General features: G+C 38.2%; 1 protein-coding gene across 2 annotated transcripts in view; it reads left to right on the plus strand.

Annotated features, from left to right (window-relative positions):
* Positions 1 to 20,000, plus strand: part of LOC143029856 (uncharacterized) — a 454,511-nt gene that overhangs the window by 414,883 nt on the left and 19,628 nt on the right. For both annotated transcript variants that reach the window (XM_076192967.1, XM_076192968.1), the window contains exon 10: positions 4,473 to 5,021. In XM_076192967.1, coding sequence (XP_076049082.1) covers positions 4,473 to 5,021 — 549 coding nt within the window. The remainder of the gene's footprint in view (positions 1 to 4,472; positions 5,022 to 20,000) is intronic.

Genomic DNA, 20,000 nt, shown 5'->3' on the forward strand with positions numbered 1-20,000 from the left:
ATTACTAAGTCGAGTAACTTGATTACTCAAGTTACCCCGTTGCCGGGGCCACGTAGAAAAATCCACAATAAAAAAGATAATACAGATACCAAAGGCTTTTTCCCCCACACGGGGGGGGGGTAGCCAAAAAGAAAAAGGCATATAAACCACTCCCACCCATTCCATTTCCTATATATTCCAATAATAATAAGTAAAAAAAAAAAAAAAAAAAAAAAATACATATTCTGAAATGCGTCTCCGCGTTGGTAAAGTTAGACAATATATGAAGAGGTTTCTCCTTCCACATCTCATAAAAACCTAAATTATATTACAAGAAAATATTTCTTCACAAATTAGAGCTACTATGATTCTGTGGCATTTTTTCTCTTTTTTTTCTGGCTGCTGACAATCTTTTGTTCACATCTAAGACCCTAGTTACTGATTTCTTTAAAGCTTACTTCAATCAACCACTTCCCTACCAAATAAGTAGCACTTTTACTTTTGCTGTAGCTATCGCCCAGCTATTTCATGCTCCTTCGTGGCACATCCTTCAGAACGAAGGATTATTATTTCGATGATAATCCCCACCGCTTTTAGCATTGGTGATAATATTAAACCGAAGAGATACATACAGATAGTAAAGGAGAGGTTCAGAGAGTGGAGTAGAATGGATATGTAGTATAGATTAAAAGTAATTATCACTTATTACATTGGAGGTTAATCTCCAGTCACAAAACAATACTGAGTACATTCGTAGGGATGTCAATACAGTCCCTAAAATATTTACTACATAAAAGTTGCGAAGTCAGCTTCAGTGAACAACGATATTCTTGGAGTCGCGAAAGAGACCCATTGGTCTTTCAAGCCCCAGCCAGAGAGCCCTCCACCCCTGATATGCTATGGTCGTGCCTGTATGTTACCAGAGCTGAGCATTCTCCAAATATTACTTGATCGTGAGAGACGTTGTGTAACAGAATGGACATGTGATGTTTATTTCATTCCCCGTTTTGTGCTGGTATCGGTGCTGGCTGCCTCTTTTCTTTAGCTTATGGTATATGTACAGTGACCCAGGGCAGTGGACAAGGTGCAGGGATGACCCGTCATCCAGGAGGTGCTCAGATAAGAGGGAGGGTAGGGGGGGGTGGAGTGTATTCAGGGATGGAATGGGTGGAAATGATTGTATGCCTTTCCCTTTTTTGGACACCTCCCTTGTAAGGGGGAAAAAGCCTTGGTATATGTATGTATGTATGTGTACAGGAGGTGAAAGCGGCCAAAAATGTCCTTTATCCTTCTGAGTTCGTCAACGAAGTTTGCTTAGTGTACTGCATTTCATGTTACCAGTGCACAAACTTCATCTAAATCACTTAGGACGCTTTAGTTAGGCTTACACGACGATAACCCACTCATAACTGATCCCTTATCAGAACATTAATAATACAGAATGCGCCATTTCCCACCCATTAAAACGCTTCAATGAATCAAAATCTATCATCAATAATACACAAACAGCCTCTGCTTGCACTGGCCCATTGGATCTATGGTGGGTTTCTTGTAACAAATACGTTTCCATTAATTGGGTCCGGGCATTTACTGTCTTTGGTTCAAGATCAAAGTAAATATGAAAAAAGGGAAAAACATAGATACAAGTACATGGAGAGAGAAAGAGGGGTAAAGAGATAGACATATAAAGACACAGGTAGGTGTAGATACATAGAGAGAGAGAGAGAGAGAGAGAGAGAGAGAGAGAGAGAGAGAGAGAGAGAGAGAGAGGTTTCTCATTTCCTACAACGTATGGGTGGGATAGTTTTTATATTTTCCTTCTCTATCCGTATTTCTCTCTTCGTCTTACTTAAAGAATGTTCCTTTCTACTCCCGTCTACTTCTCTCATGATTCTCAATTTTTCCATTTCTGCAAAAAGTTTTCCATATTCCTCTTTTTCCTTGTTTTGAAGGATTCCTCACTTGTTCAATATATGTTGCCAATAAAGACGTGGTCAACATTTCTCATTTCCTCACTGCATGTCGACGATATTAACCAAGAAGGTTTTATCTGAATTTCCAGGATGTTTGGTGACGGGATCATTAATGAAATTACTCCAATAACGTCAATAGATATTTATTGTGTATCTGAGATCCTTAAACGGCTTACTCCCTGAACTACCATCGATTTCTAGGATGTTTGGTGACGCGATCATTAATTAAATTATTCCAATAACGTCAATAGATGTTTATTGTGTATCTGAGATCCTTAAACGGCTTGCTCCCTGAACTACCATCGATTTCTCATCTTTCGTCCATCTTGATCTAGAATCTAGATAAGTGCATCGTGACCTAGAATACCACCACACACCCTAAGGGTCAAATCGGCCATCCAAGAGTTGACACCTTGACGTGGTGGCTAGGCTTGAGAATCTTAATGACTAGAAAAGCTAAGTCGATAGAGAGAAAATCTCTGCAGGGTCACCCATATCGAACAGGTTTTGTAAGGAAGATCAGACAGAGAGCAGCTCACACGCACAGTCGCAGGACCCACTGCTAACTGGCACATCCCAGATAGCGACCTTTAGGGTACGAAGCTTGAAACCTCTTTATTCGTTATTTTCATTTTCTCCAACTGATGCTGCTGTTCCTTTTATTCGTCCTCCCCTTTTCCTCCTCCTTCTACTCCTCCTCCTCCTACTCCTCCTCCTCCTCCTCCTCCTCTTCCTATTTTTCTTCTTCCCATTTCTTCTTCTTCTTCTTCTCCTCTCCTTCTGTACTTCCTGTTTCTCCTCCTTTTCCTTACCCTCCCTTTTTCCCTCCTCCTTTTACTCCCCCTCCTCCTATTTTTCTTCTTCCCATTTCTTCCTCTTCTCTCCTTTTGTACCTACTTCTTCTCTTCCTCTTCATTTCCTTTTCTTACTTCTTCTAACTCTTATTCCCAATTGCCTCCTTTGTGTTTTCTCCACTTTCTTACATAATCTTCTTTCTTCTCTTTGTATTACTTCTTTTCCTATTCCTCCTTCATCTACTCCTGCCATGTTCTTGTAATCATACATACCAAAAGACAAGTCACCACTAATTGTACGTTACCCACCGATTCCAACCGTCTTGCTCTGCACTCTGACGATTGACATCGTTTTCTGTTCCTCAGTCCCTCATCTTCCCTTTGTCGTCTCTCGTTTTCTACCTGCTGAAGTCGAAGGTACAATTTCTCCCCCGCGTTTAGTGTCCTCGTTTTCTACGAGGCGCCATTTCAATCGACCCTCCAGTCCTTAATTCCCTTTCCCTCGTGACTCTTTTAACCTCAGTCTAAGTTTCCAATCCCTAATCTGGTCTGACTACGGGTAATGATGCTTCCTCAACCAGGTGCATCCGATTCCAGTGTTTAAGAGTGTTAATCTGCACCTGTGCATATTATACATTATCTGCAATAGTTAACCGTGTAGTTCAACACAATCCTTTTAAGTATATTTGAATCCATGCATCGAACTCATAAGTTCAATTAAATCCTGCCAAACATTTATTACTTGATTACATTACGGTTTGACAGATTTTATATTTGTTTTTTGTTTTGTTTGCGAAATGTAGGGTTTATATTTTGAGTTTTAACAATTCGTCAACTAATCACGGTTCACAGGATTGACTATGGGAAGCAATCCATGCATAGCGTCCTCAACCCTGAGTTGGATAATCAATTCAAGTTTCCACTAATTGTACCCATGGCTACCCCCCGTGTAAGGAGGGAAAAAAGCCTTTGGTATGTGTATGTACGTACGTATGTATGTACCAATTGTACCCATGAACTTGTATTCTCCCTATCACTCACCTCTGTTAAATTTCATTATTTTCCTCTTTAAATTCTATTAATTCCTTACTCCTTGCAAGCCTGCATTCCTAATACGATGAATTACAAAAACAATACCAAATACCAGAAACAGATAATACAAGAACATGAAAATATTTCACACCGAAAAAAAAAACTTTCCTGATATAGAAATAAACATAGGACCTAGTTCGGTATTTTTAATATCAAAAGAAATGTATAGCCTCAGTTATGGACCAAAAGGTCTCCTGTCGGGATGCTCTTTCTTTGTAGTCAATGGTAACCTCTAGTGTAGGCCTTATGGTCTCTTGCAGTCTCCTTCGTTCTTATGTTCTTATGTAATATCTCCATAAGTCCACAGCTTCGGAGAGATATTGAATCTTAAGCATAGAAGCGTTGGTTATTACCAACGAAATACTCAATATGATGACTTACTTAGACGGGAAATACTGTGCCTTTGAATGCTATACCCTTAGCATCACTAAACATGTGCACAAAATCAGTATAAAAAACAATTCATTATTTCATCATTTTATAAAATGAATATGGTATATCAAGACAATTCGTATGCATTTCTTCTTTCATTAATTGAAGCCTTATTATTTGGAAAATAGGGGACACATTTTTGTAGTATTGAAACATTGTATGAGGTTCATAGCAATTAATTTTCTTTCTATTTCATTTACAGACGCCCCAGTGTGTGCGGGTGTACATCAAACCTGGGCTTCGCCTGGAAGCCGAGTGAAGGCATCTTGCCGAGTCCAGGCGGCGCCTCCCACGCCCGTCACCTTCTCTTGGGTATGGGTCACGCCCACATACTCCCGCCGTATCGCCTCGTCCCACGTGACGTCGGAGGGAGACACGTCCACAGTCGACTTCAACATCCCACGTGACAATCGGATCACCGAAGTTGAGCGTAGCCCATCGTCTCCCTCGATCTCCTCCTCTTCGTCGTCGTCCTCCTCGTCCCCGCTGTCCTCTTCGGCGTCGGCATCGTTAACTGTATCGTCGTCGTCAGCGTCGTTGGCTTCGTTGTCGTCCACCTCGGTGACGGCGGAATCGGCGCATTTTTCGCCCACAACCCACGCCTCTCCATTGCATACAAGCGGCGCCAGCAAGCACGGCTACAGCAGTAGCAGGCACACTCACGCACAAATACTCGGGACGCTGCAATGCTGGGCAGAAAACAACGTCGGCAGAATGGAGGTTCCCTGTGCCGCGCCAGTGAGAAGACCAGGTAAGGGCACGGACCTCTTGTCGCCTCCTGGCAGATCATAGTCTCAATGACAACTATTAAACTTCATACTATATTGCTCTCTCTCTCTCTCTCTCTCTCTCTCTCTCTCTCTCTCTCTCTCTCTCTCTCTCTCTCTCTCTCTCTCTCTCTCTCTCTCTTTCTTTCATATATATATATATACATATATATATGTATATATATATATATATATACATATATATATATATATATATATATATATATATATAGTATATATATATATATATATTATATATATATATATATATATATATATATATATATATATATATATATATATATATATGTGCACACATAAGTAGGTATGGCCGACTTCTCCGTGGACTGATGCCACATAGAAAGTATCACTGAGCAAACTATACTCGAAACCGAATTGTGCCACCGACATATATATATATATATATATATATATATATATATATAGATAGATAGATAGATAGATAGATAGATAGATAGATATTATCGTCAAAAGCAATAAGACAAGGCACAATGCCTTCACAGGAAAACCCAACAGCCGAAACTGTTTTACCCTAACATTCAGATTTTTCTATTGTTTCGCCTTTGTAAATTTCTCACTTTTCAATTAATAATTCGGTGATTCTTTTTAACAATATCCCATTACTAATATTTTGCAGCGAAATTAGTTTTCCACTCATGCGTTTGGGTGTTGTCTATTTTTTTTTTTTTTTTTTCTTCAAAAACCCTGCCCATGCCTTTCATCTTTCTTAGATTTTTTTGTCGTGTGCAAGGTTATGTAATTTACTTAGACAAGGAATATCATTATAAGCGCTAACACTGACCCCTGAGGGACTCCGCTTGACACTGCCACCACTCTGACATCATATCCATCACTGATGTCCACATGTATCTCTCCTTCAAGAAACCGTTTGTCACTAAATAGTTCTACTTTTTAATTCATCAATATATTCTAATTTCTTTAACATTTGTGGGTACTTTCTCCCGATCTAGATACAAACAATCCACCCATCTCTCTCTCTTTTGCATCACATCAACCACTCTCGAGTGAAAGAAAACTGCTCGACACATATGTTCTTTCTGATCTGAAGCCAGATTGGTTTTCGGTCACAATCTTCATCTATGAAAGGTATTTCACCCATCGATAGTTTACAGTTCTCTCAAGTAATTTCTCCATCTTGCTGTTCAGAGACACTGGTCTATAATTCCGTGGAATCTCTTTTCTTCTTTATGATTTGTATCACAATAGCCCTCTTCCAATCCTGCAGCACTACTCGCGTTAGTGAACACAATATTAGACTGTGAATCTTCCCTGTTGATGATTGTGAATCTACTGTGATATCCATTAAACCCAGGGACTTTTATAAATCCAATGATTTGAAAAGTTTTACTATTATATTCCGATCAGCGATTATAATGATTAATCCATTATTGTGGTACGTATCTACTTGCTCTTTAAAGTCACTCTCCTTAATGGAAATGGGTTAGAAAATCAATCTTTCGGCTTCGGTTGGTATTTTCTTGAAAACTTCAATATAGAAGACAAGAGTACGTTACAATAGAGAGAAAATTACAATGAATTAATCCTCATGCCCATATGCACTATGAATATATGTCCATAGTGTGTGTGTGGGTGTGGGTGTGGGTGTTTGTGTATGTGTATAGGTGTGTGTGGCACGTATGTGTGTGTGTGTGTGTGTGTGTGTGTGTGCGTGCGTGTGTGGTTATGTGTGCGTGTGTGTGTGTGTGTGTGTGTGTGTGTGTGTGTGTGTGTGTGTGTGTGTGTGTTTTTGTGTGTGTGTGTGTGTGTGTGTCTGTGAGTATATATGTGTGTGTGTGTGTGTGTGTGTGCGCGCATGTGTGTGTGCATGTGTGTGCGTGGGTGTCTGTGTCTACTTCTGTGTGTGTGTTTAAGTTTGTATGTGTGTATGTGTGTGTGTGTGTGTGTGTGTGTTTGTGTCTGTCTGTCTGTCTGTTTGTGTGTGTTTGAGTGCGTGTGTGTATGTACGTGTATCTATATATGTATGTGTTTAAGTATATGTGTATGTGTGTGTGTGTGTGTGTGTGTGTTTGTGTCTGTCTGTCTGTTTGTGTGTGTGTTTGAGTGCGTGTGTGTATGTACGTGTATGTATATATGTATGTGTATAAGTATCTGTGTATGTGTATATGCGTTTCTGCATGTGCGCATTTTATGCGGGCGTATATTATCACCTGAGATCATTTCATATGTTTTCGTTATTTAGTACTAACCTGTGGGTGGGGGATGGGGGGTGAGGAAGTATGTATGAGAAAAAATTTGACGCAGCTCGAAGGGATTTCTCCCCGTCTTCTCCTTTCCTGCATGAGGGGACGGAGAGGGGGAGTCGCCGAATTTATGAAGCGGCCTTGCTGTGGATGTGCTGTGTCTCACGACACTGTTTCTGACCCAGGGCAGTGGACAGGATGCAGGGATGACCCTTCATCCAGGAGGTGCCAAGATAGGAGGGAGTGAGGAGGGTGGAGGGGAGTGGAATATATGGGAAATGAAATGGGTGGGAGTGATTTCTATGCCTTTTTCTTTTTGGCTACCCCCGTGTAAGGGGGAAAAAGCCTTGGTATATGTATGTATGTATAGTACTAACCTGACTCGTTTTAATTCGTGCTACAGTGATGAAGATGAACTATTTATAGATGTGAATCCGCAATACTCAAGCCTAATTTACAGAACTGCCTTGTGTACTCACTATCCCATATGTATAGGAATAAATACTACACAAAGTAGTTATACATACCCTATTCAGTTAACTAAACAAATGATTTAAAGCATAATTCACTCGCCAATGAGAATATTGTAATGGTGTACTTGAAACATTGTATATGTATTGTTGTATACATTATTTGTATCTTATAAATATGTATGTAAATAAGAACTACAAACAGTGTACCATATAGATTAATAAGGGAGTTTAGGAGCATCGAGAATGAATGTATGTAATCGTGTACTTGAAACATTGTATACATTATTTGTATCTTATAAATATGTATGTAAATAAGAACTATATACAGTGTACCATATAGACTAATAAGGAAGTTTAGGAGCATCGAGAATGAACGGATACTGCAATCTGATAGAAACTCGAGGAGAGGGACAGTAAACATGAATAAGATAGACTGAAAGCAAAGGAAAGATCAACATGGTATGAGCTAGTACGTATTGTGTAAATAAACGAATAATCACGGGATAATAAATTATAATGAACTCAGGAAAGAACCGTAAAGAATAGACGTTGGAATAAACGTGAGTTGTACGTTTGGTGTCTATTTCAGTGTTCTCGTTAAAGAAAGACGAGGAAGGTGCTCAGTCACACCTTTTCTGACGCCTTGAGTAACTTATAATAAATTCAGGAAAGAACCGTAGAGAATAGACGTTGGAATAAACGTGAGTTGTACGTTTGGTGTCAATTTCAGTGTTCTCGATAGATAAAGACGAGAAAGGTGCTCAGTCACACCTCTTCTGACGCCTTGAGTAACTTATAATAAATTCAGGAAAGAACTGTAGAGAATAGACGATGGAATAAACGTGAGTTGTACGTTTGGTGTCAAATTCCATGTTCTCGTTAAAGAAAGACGAGGAAGGTGCTCAGTCACACCTTTTCTGACACCTTCCTCACCGAGGGACACCTCTACATTATTCTGGCAACCATCAGGCAATGGCATTGATCTTTGTGCCATCCTTTTGTTCTCTTGAAGGCCATAAACTTTTGGTTCTCATTCTAGGAATCATTGTCGCTTTGGATTTATCAGAGATACCCCAAGCATAAAACTAATGGAAGTTAATGTATGCCTAAGGAATTCAATGTTAAAATAATCTTCAGGAGACTAAGCAACAGCAATGCATAAGAATAGTATCCATGGGGGAAATAGGTTGGGAGCTTCTGGCCTCCACCCGTGTCATGTATTCACTTCCACAGCAAAAAGTACTTTCTCTTTCTGCAAAAATTGAGAACGAATCGTTTGTTACATCACGAACTCCCTTGCTCGGGTCTAGGAAAGGACTATGGACTTAGGAAAGAACTTACGAAAGGACTATAGGGTTTGGAAGTTGGGGACTCTTGTTCAACGTAAGTAATCTTCGTAACCTCTTGTACCGTGACCCGCGGCCTCGATACCCCCTAGCGACCTTCCAGACGCGATACTGCTGTACCGTAGCGAGCTCCTAGTACGTCGACGAACATTGAAAATGGCGGCCATAGAACCGTGATTATGGGAGCTATGTGATCAGTTAATAATCTTAAAAAGAAATCTTTAGAATTTGTGTTAAAAGACTACCAATTGCGAAAGTTGACATCGGGGTGAGAAAGAAGTTAGTACTTCGTATTTGTATTTCTGAATCTGGGTAATGAAAATAAAAAAATAAAATAAAAAAAAGATGGAATGACAAGACCTTGAGGTTTGGTAAGCAGCGACAAGTATCAAGTCATTCTAAATTGTTCTACACTTTGGATATGTGAGATCCATTTCGTAACAAACAACTCGCAGTCAAAAGTCAATAAGTGACAATATTCAAACGCGAGAAGGTAAATATTTGTTGAAATAATTAGTAATCTGAAAGCCAAATTACTTCATGTTAGCTACAGCTCGCCTTTCAGACAATGTATAACTAATTGGATTCATTCTGCATCATTCTCTGTTTTTAGTTACCTGATACCCATTCTACCTTTCCACAAATTACTCAAAACCCGCTTGACATCTAGCCGCGTAACACTTACCCTGTAAATAAATCTGTCACTACATATTCATCAAGGGAATTATGAGAAGAGGAAATATTGGATCATTTTCACTTTCCAGTGCTTTGTCTAAACAAAGCGAGCCATTGGTCTCATCTAAGTGATACTTTATAGTTCAAATTACGTTTGCATTCTAGATTCACAATAGAAGTGTGGAGGAACTGCATAAAACGCTTTAAACTGATTCAGTAATGGAATCATTCAAACCAATCACTCCTCATTTAGAGGACGAAGAGAGAAATTTTTGCAGTAATCTTCTGTGAAAAAAAAGACTGAACCTTTTTTTCCTTTTTCATGCAGACGTAGAACTGGTTTTCTGTGAGCCTGAGGCTAACTTTGGGTCATTTCATAGCCGAAATCTAAACATTAACTCTGGCTCGTTTCTCAAATCTTTTGCCATTTTAAGTTCTAGATGACCCCTAATGGTTCTCTAATTAAGACTATTATCTCATTCTATTCTGCTTACTTAGTGTTTATTAATGGGCATCTATTTAAGGAAAGTATATCAGGTATTCTACTTCAGCATTATTCATAAAACAACTAACCATCGGTTAGTACTTTATTAGTTTTTACATTGCGGTAGTGTTGGCGTGGGTAATGTACAATTACAGCAAGTAATAGAATTAGTAATGTTTACATTTATCTCTCTTTTTGACATTTTTCGTACACGCTTAACCATTGTCATTTTAATTTGGTTTTTGTTGCACTTAAACGGTTTCCTACAAATTTGTTTAATTGTGGCTTTTTCATTCATATGGTTCATGCATATTCAGATTAATCATTTTGCCGTGCAGGCTTTCTTCAGAAGAATAAAATCGCCAATAAATATCATTGAAAAGATTACTCCAAATGTGATTAATACTTGCAGTGGTATGTCACTACAGTAAGTATAGGTATTCGTTAGAGAAGGAATTAAGAAAACCCCAATTCTCTCGAGACTTATTGGAATTTCAATGCGAGTGCAGCTGATGTCTTGCCTGTGGAACATAATTCTTTTTTGCAAGAAGGACATATTTCATATTTGGGAGCACTGAATAATTTAGATTACAAATTACAATTCTAACCATACAGAATATTACTACAAACATTTATAGGTATTTACATATTGATATGTGGAACATAAAACTGCTAACAAAGATATATTTCCATAAGGTATGTCCCAGCGGGGTGACAATTATTAATACAGAATTTGATTATGGTACACGTATTCTATAGAAAACGAATTTGTCAAGGCATGACCTTGCTACATACTTTCATAGCACTAGGGCCCTCCTCGGGCGAAGAAAGCCCTCTGGTAGCAGCAAGAAAAATGATGTCACGATCAGCAGTGAAAATCCTAACCTGAGCAAACTTAGCAAGTTTCGAGTCAGAACTACCCTCCATCTCTTTTCTTGAAGTTACATAAGAAGACGTTAGATCCGACAGACTCATCACGATCATAATATCTGTTAGATCAGTGGATCTCAGCCTTTGTCACTGCCTGTACCCTTTGATGTCTCAGAGAAATTTTTCGTAACCCCATCTAATACAAATACAAGGCAAACATATAAAAAGGATTAGTGATACAAACCTTGCTTTGCTTTCTCATAGTAAATATACAGTACCAATGCACTGGCTATTATGTCTCGTACCCCCATCCAATACAAATATAATGCAAACATATGAAAAGGATTAATAATACAAACCTTCCTTTGCTTTCTCATGCTAAATATACAATATCATTTCACCGGCTATCATGTTTCGTACTCCCAGGTTCAAAGTTTAGTACCTCTTGGGGTTCTTAAACCACTACATTACTCGTAAATCCAACTGCAGTTGTATGAAATGATGTAAGGATTCTTTGTCGCTGACTGTCTTTATTGAAAATCCAAATATGTCATTAAAAAATTGGTTACATAAAAAAGGCCGAGATTTTGATACGTGAATGATGCTGTTGAATATATTTACATTTATGTCTGCAAGTTGATTAGACAAACTCAATAGTCACAGTCGATTTAAGGCCATGTGCAATATATCATTTAAGACCATATACCCCTGACCACCGTCTTGCACTGAATTTAACGGACTCAAACTTTCACATATCTAAACTCTTTCATCCAGACAAAGCCGCTTTAGTCTCTTCGGTAGCCTAGTGGATACAGAGTCAAACTCATGAGCGGGTGATCGTGAGTTTGATACCTGAGACCAGCTGCGTGGTTCTTCCGTTGGTTCTCGACAGCCCTGGCCAAGGCCCTCCTGTTGTTGGCGTTATAACAATCCGGCCTAGCCTTTCGCGAGCTTTGAACTCGGGTCCCTCTAGACGCGAGACCCAAACGTTACTATTCAGGATAAGGATTATTCTAGTTTTCTTTATATGTATTCTCTCTACGTTTCCCAGTCTCCAGTTTTCAATTATTTCTTATCTCTTTTTATTACAATAATGAAGTGTCGCTCATGTACATTTTATCTTCCAGTACTTTGTTTATAGTATTATTTACCTTATCTTTTTTTCATTATTTTTCATTTTGATGCCTCTATATGTATTGGCACTATGAACCTTTTCTTATAGTAATCAAACACTTCTTTATTCTGTAGGACAAACCAAATTTAATGACGCTCAGTTTGCACTAAACAAATTAGTCTACGGATTACACAAGTACGATAAAAAAAAGTAACTCGGTAATTATTTGAACATTTTCTTTTCGTTCAAATTAAGCAGTTTTATCAATGTCCATAGATAATCATATAACCATATTCGGGAAACTCGAAATTTACCACAATTAAGACCATGATTAGCGTAAGATTTTTTGTTCATCTAAACGCGTGATTTAAAGAGAAACTGAGCATCAATTCACAAAACGTAAATACAATGAGGACAACAAGGACAGAGATTGGTGTGATAAGTGGGACCCGTATGTGTGTGTGTGCGACGGAGCAGAAGAGTTACAAAAAGGGAATTACAATAAAGGTTCTCGGAAACAGAGGAACATCTGTGTCTAATGTACCTCAGCGAACGTTACTGAATAGGATTATTATACGGGGAAGATTATGGTAGTGCAGTGTAGCATTGCGAACGCCATTATCTCCAGGTCAGGGAGAGCAAGTAGTAGTTAACTGAGGACATGGCTGAGGTTCAGAGTAATGGAGTTGACATATTGATCAGAAATAAGGTAAAAGTGGTGTGAGCACCTTTAATAGTATAGAGTCCTGCAAATGCGAATGGCATAGAAGAAAAAGTCTTTAGAACTCTTGAGCAAAGGATGATGATAGCAATAATGATGAAAATAATAACAATAACAAGAACTAATGATAATAATAATAGTAATAGTAATTAATAATAATGATTTTAATAATAGTAATATTAATTAATAGTAATTAATAGTAATAATAATTAATAATAATTATAATAGTAATAATAATTAGTAATAAAAATAATAATAAATGGTAATAATGGTAACAATGATGATAATAGTAATAATAAAAATAATGACTTTTTAACAACAACAACGATAAAAACAATTTCAAAGTTGTCGCTGCGACAGTACCGTTGAATTTTTAGATTTTCCTTATTTCTTTTCTATTATTTTTTTTCTTTTCTGGTTTTGTTCTACGTAGACGAAGGTAATGCAAGGATCAGCTTTCCAAAGGCCATTTATTACACAGGCATTTCACGCTTATTTCACAGCATTTTTAAAGAAAAGGCGATAAGTGCATACAATTCCGCGTACCCACACGTAGGTTGACAAAACAGGCATTTTCGTAGTTATTGCCATGCTGCTTGCTTAGTCGCACCCAAGCCAAACAACGAGGCTCCTGATTGCCACTTGCCAACAAATGACCAGCCAGCTGCGGTTCCCGGAAAGTTTATATAATAGATGCTGTGCTGGGCGACTTTCTTTCTTTGTTGGATGAGGTTAAGATGAAAAAAACATCCCTAAAGTAACCTCCCAATTACACGCATTGATTTCAGCCTCCAACACCAAATCTCCTACACCACCCCTCCTAAGCCACAACACCACGAAATAGATATCCCTAAAATTGCAATAGTCCTCTTTTATACACAACTATCTTTTCATTTTCATACAGACATCTCTTCCCCTTCTACAACTACCGATCCCGCGCGATCGGATGGTCAGCTCTAGGTAGTCCATAGTCCATAATCTATAGTTCATAGCCGTCCTGAAGTGAAGGATTAATGGAATTTCTTATCTCGTCTAGTCCATAGTCAGTCTCCTGCACATTTCTAGACCAAAGAATCGCAAGTTTGCCACGTCCAATACTTCTATGCGCACCAACAGACTTAGCATTGCACTGCAGAATGTATCCTTTTCCCAGCTTAGATTCAGTAGGACTCTAGACCAAAGAACCGCAAGTTTGCCACTTCCAATGCTTCTATACGCACCAACAGACTTAGTATTGCACTACAGAATGTATCCTTTTCCCAGCTTAGACTGAGTAGGACTCTAGAGAGCCCTGTATGGCTACTGGTCACATTAGTGCTTATGTCAGTGCGGGGCCTCTCACTGGAAATTCGGCTGCCCTGGACTCCTCGCTGGGTATTTTCTTTCGTTCTCTGCGACCAAGTCTTCGTCTCGCCGGCAAAACGGCTCCGGTATTTCAGGAAACCTGTTTCGTCGATAGAGAACCGGCTATGACTTGTACATTTTACTATATTATATGCATATCATATTATATGTACTCTTAGCATAAAGGCACACACAGACACACTAGCACATCGCAGACGTAAAGCACGACCACGCGCACAAATATCTACATACGTTTTCTCTCCTACTGAATTTCATTCCATTTCTAGCTTTCTTTACTAATACATCTTCTCATTTCAGTTTACCAACCACTAAAATATTTCCATCTCTCTGACTGTCCCTACGACTAAGCTTACGACTCCTTTCCTAACTTTGTTGGTTGAGATGTTGCTATTAGATATTCCAAAAAGAATTCCCCTAATTACCGATGTGGGCTTCGAACTTCAAATCTTCTGCGCAAGTCTTGAGCCACGACACGTACATACTCTAATAAATATCCTTAAAGCGTCCAGTGGCAATAGCCTTCTTTTATACACGACTATCTTTCATTTTCCTACAAACCCCTCTTCCCCTCCCACAACACCGATCCCGCGAGAGTGGGTGGTCTGTTGTACGTAGTCCACATGCCTCCTGAGCCGCGACATAAGTTCAACCTTTTAAGTTCCCACTATCACTAGGAGAGCTCTACGGCTGGATTAGTGGACCATAGACTACCTAGGACAGACCGCCCACAAGCGCGGGATCTGTCTCCGGGAGAGGAAGGAAGGTCTGAAAGAAAAATAATAGTCGTGTATAAAAGGGAGCAATTGCTACTGAACACTTACGAGGAATTTTCATCAGAACCTTTGTGACAATGACTTCAGGATTTTAGGATGCATAGGGTCTCCTTATACCACAGGCTTCCATGGTCAACGTCGCTGTTGAGGATAGGAATCTTCTGGAGGAGCTGATGACGTTTTAGGGTTCCGTGGTCTCTCACATAATGCTGGTGGACGGCCGCTTCCTTGAGGTGAACAGAGATATGCCCGGTGGTCAAACTAACGTTGGAATGTAGGAAAGAGGCCAAACGCAGAGTATGGGAGTATACTGGACTCCCATACTCTGCGTTTGGCCTCTTTCCTACAGTGCTGTTGCAGTCGTTGCTGCTTTTATTCTAACGTTGGAATGGCGACATCCGCTTGCTGGGCATAGAATCTGGACTACCACGCCACACTAACAACTGGGACTATTATCTTTAGGGGAACTGTTCCGTATTAGATATCGAGCGTTTCTTTCTGCTTCTTCCATATCTTATGATAAATGACAAGTCTATTTTCGTTCTTTTCTTGTGGGTTACGTGAACCCTAATGATATTGCGTAGGATCGTCTTATCAATTTCGACTCGACCTTTATATAAACTCTGTGGAAAATACAGATATTTTTACATTTCTTAGGAAGAGAACTATCGTCTTGCAGGCACCAATTATCAATAGCATTTCTAGTTGCCTTGGCTACGCGACGATAGGAATTATCGTTGTTGGCAAAGATCTGCCGTTGTCTCAACAAGAAAAATCTGAAATGTGAGAATTTCTGATCCCATTTTTGAAGATGCTATAAAGTAACAGAGAGATGTCAAGGTAATAGATTAAATTTGGAAGCTTGTTTTCCCATTTCTTTTGACTACAGAGAAAAATATCACAGAGATAGAGAAATAAAAAAAAAATCTAGGGTCTCCCGCCAAAATAATAATGATATCGATAATGATAATAATGATAAAGATGATGACAATAACATTAAGGATAATATTGATAGTAATGATAATCATCTTTTTATCATAACAATAGTAATACTCAAATGAGAATAATGTATGTACCAATGGCCTTTCTCCATCTTGATTATCCGCAAGGGGCAAAGTACACAGCAATTTGCTCACCAATTGCCTTTTACGACACAATGAGTATTTGTTCAGGGTTTGTACGCTGCCTTACGGAAGGACCTTTATTTCTGGGAACTGGTGACCTTTACTCAGAATAGATGCCCTTACTAAAGTCCTCGTCACACACTCAAGAATTTCGTTAATTGTTGTGAATTTGAAAAACTGGAAAACGACATTACGCACAGTATCCTAGGACTTCCCTATGCACAATTCAACAATGTGTCTAATATTCGTATAGGTTTAACTTCTCAATATGCGACGCAAAGGTGATTTGATATTTGGAGATTCGAAAAATAAAAGATTGTGACCTAAGTCGTTTCTTCTCAAACGAACTCGTTCACTTGTCTTTACATGTGACTGTCAACCTCTATCGGTACCACGCAGGTCCTGGTAATCAAAGCAGTAACCTACTTATAATAGTAATAACAAAGAGATTGTCAAATATTTCATTGTATTCCGTCGTCGCCCGAGTTTTTTTTTTGTGTGTGTGTGTGTGTATGTGTGTGTGTGTGTGTGTGTATGTGTGTGTGTGTGTGACTGTGTCTGTGCCTGTGCCTGTGTCTGTGCCTGTGTCTGTGTCCGTGTCTGTGTCTGTCTGTCCAGCCCCATGGCATTTCCTCGCCCAATAAGAAGTGAAGAACTAAAACATATGACTTCTTAACCGTTCCACCAGCCTGCAGTGATGTCCCGGTCCTGTCCAAAAGCTTTGTTGGAAAACGCAACTGTTTCACTGGCCAGCCTCTCAAAGGAGAGATAACTCAATGAAATAAAGTTAGGATTTTGCAAGGTTAGCGCGCCATTAATCTTTCGGTCCTCTCGCTCATGCTCCCGCTCTGTGTTTGTATATTTTCTTTCACGAAAACCTTGTTCTGTTCTCTATTCAGGTGTTCTACCCTTAGTCTTCACTACCAATCAATCTCTCTCTTATATATATATATATATATATATATATATATATATATATATATATATATATATATATATATATATACATATATATATACATATTTCTTTTAGGAAAACCTATTCTATCCTTATGCTTCACTATCAATCACGATCAATCATATCAATCACTATCTCTATCTCCATCACTCTATCTCTCTATCTCTTACACAGACACACACGGTTTAATGGTGTGGTGGTACCGCACTCGACGGCTAACTCAGCGATCCGAGTTAAATAAAGCCTTTCCCAGGGCTAAAAATGTCAACATTGCTGCACTGCGAACGGGCACTTCAACGCTGGCTGGCAAAGAGTTGTGTGTATGTGTATGTATATATATATATGTATATATATATATATATATATATATATATATATATGTATATATGTCTATATATATATATATATCTATATATATCTATATATATATATCTCTATATATATCTATATATATATTATATATTATATATATATAATATATATATATATATATATATATATGTGTGTGTGTGTGTGTGTGTGTGTGTGTGTGTGTGTGTGTGTGTGTGTGTGTGTGTGTGTGTGTGTGTGTGTGTGTGTGTGTGTGTGTGTGTGTCTGTGTCTCAAACTGTCCGGAAATAGATTCAATTTGGAAGTAGGTAGAAACAACTTCGCCAACCGTGTAGTTAATGAATGGAATAAACTTCCTGCACAGGTAGTGCAATGTAGTTCAGTTCGAAGCTTTAAAAATCATTTAGATAAACACCTAAGCAAGATGCTGTAATGATTATAATTTATTTCATATTTGTTTTTGTTTTGTTATCATTTGTCTGTTTTGATTTTCATTTATTATTAGTTATATGTCAGTTCATTATTATTTACCTGTTTGTTTATTATCTAACTATGCCTATTCATTTATTTATGTATCTTATTTGTTATTTACATTATTATAGTTTTTATTAATTCATTATTAAGATTTTTCGCATCCGACCTAGATATGGACCAAAAGGTCTCCTGTCGGCATGCTCCGCCTTTGTAATCCTTTGTGTCTGTGTGTGTGTGTCTGTGTCTGTGTCAATGGAAGCTTAAAGTATAGTATGTAGATATAATCAGAACCAAACATTTCGACCTCGTGGACCTTCTTCAGTGGAATGATAATAGGAGAAGATAGTCAGTCCGACAACATCTTTCATCAATTAGGACATTCCCAATCCTCGTGACCTGGTGTACTTGCTAGATTTTGTCTCGTTGCTTTCATTCCACGTGTATGAATATCATAACATTCGAAACTGTCCCATCGGAAGCCAGTCGATGTCGGTGACCATGTAACGCCATTGTCCTCTTGTCTTACCTCTCAGGCTGCCCATGTGTCTGTGTCTGTGTAAGTTGTTCTCTGTTACCCTTTCGTTTTTGTTTTTATTTTCTCTCTTCCTTTCTCAGGAATCAGTTGGCAATTTTCTTGCTCCACTTCTGAGAAGATCTTCATCGTGGTCTTTTCCTGTAGTCCACAATATCTGCATTAAGCTTCTTAGAAATCACATCTTCGTTACCTCAATTTTCTTCGTCGTTTTTCTTTTTAAGCTTCGTTGCTCTTATATCGTAATGATGACCGGAATAAATGGAATTTAACTTGTAAGTTAAAGATTATGATATTTCAGTTCTTTTGCATTCTTCTAAATGAAATTTTTCATTACTGATCTCTCTTTTTTTTCTGTCGCTACTTCTGACGTCAGATAAGATGCAGGTGAATCAAACTTATGTCAATCTGCTATCTTATTCTAACATAAATTTTCTAGTTTTCTCTCTCTCTCTACTGCATCCCTATCCTTTATGTTTATCTTCCAACTGTGTTTTCCTATGTCTTCTATAAACACATCATTTCCTGCGAGTTTTGCTCATAATCAACCAATAACAAGGTGTCGCCAGCAAATATCTAATTGCTCACATTCATTCCTGTAAATTTCATCCCCGGAAGATTTCTAGAAAGCCCACGAGTTTTCTTACTCTGTAAAGAAAATAGCTAATTTAAGGGGTCTTTGTCTCACTCTGCTCATTAATCAAACTCTCTTACAGTTCCCCTCTGTATTCAAACCAAGGTTGTTGCCAATAACACGCTCTTTGATATCAACATCCATTTCCTGGAACATCAACATTGTTTGTCTTCTTGTGTCAAGGGCATTCTGGACTTCTATGAAAATTTATATAAACATCTTCTCTGATTTAACAATTTCTCCATCAACATTTGATTTCCTCTTTTATTCACAACGTTGTTCTGCGTTTCTTCAGATTCCGTCGTTCCAGCTTCCTTCTAAATAATGTTCTTGAATATATTTCACACTGTATGTTTATATGTTTTGCGTCCGTCACTTTAGCATTATCATAATCTCCTATTGCCTTGATTATTATCTCTACCACAGTTCTTAGTGATTTCATTATATATATATATATATATATATATATATATATATATATATGTATATATATATATCAACAAGAACCCATTGTATCGGATAAGAAGAAATAAAATAGACGATATCCATATATTTCGATCACGAACTGTGAAACTCTTCGTATTCCACTGAAGAGGATCACAGTCCGTGTTCGAAATATATAGATATCGTCTATTTCATTTCTTCTTATCCAAACAGTGGGTTCTTGTTGAAATTTACGAATGTGTTACGACATTACTTTGTAGTTATATATGTATATATCATATTTCTTCTCGTATGTAAAAATATTTGCGTTAGGATCCGTGACGATCAAACCTCTGGTCATTTTCTTTTTCTATATGTCTCTCTTCTTATTCCATACAATATTTCTGGGGATTTATTTCTATAGT

Source organism: Oratosquilla oratoria, chromosome 11 (assembly GCF_046742065.1).
Source record: "Oratosquilla oratoria isolate Oo_2021 chromosome 11, ASM4674206v1, whole genome shotgun sequence".
Classification (NCBI taxonomy): Eukaryota; Metazoa; Arthropoda; class Malacostraca; order Stomatopoda; family Squillidae; genus Oratosquilla; species Oratosquilla oratoria.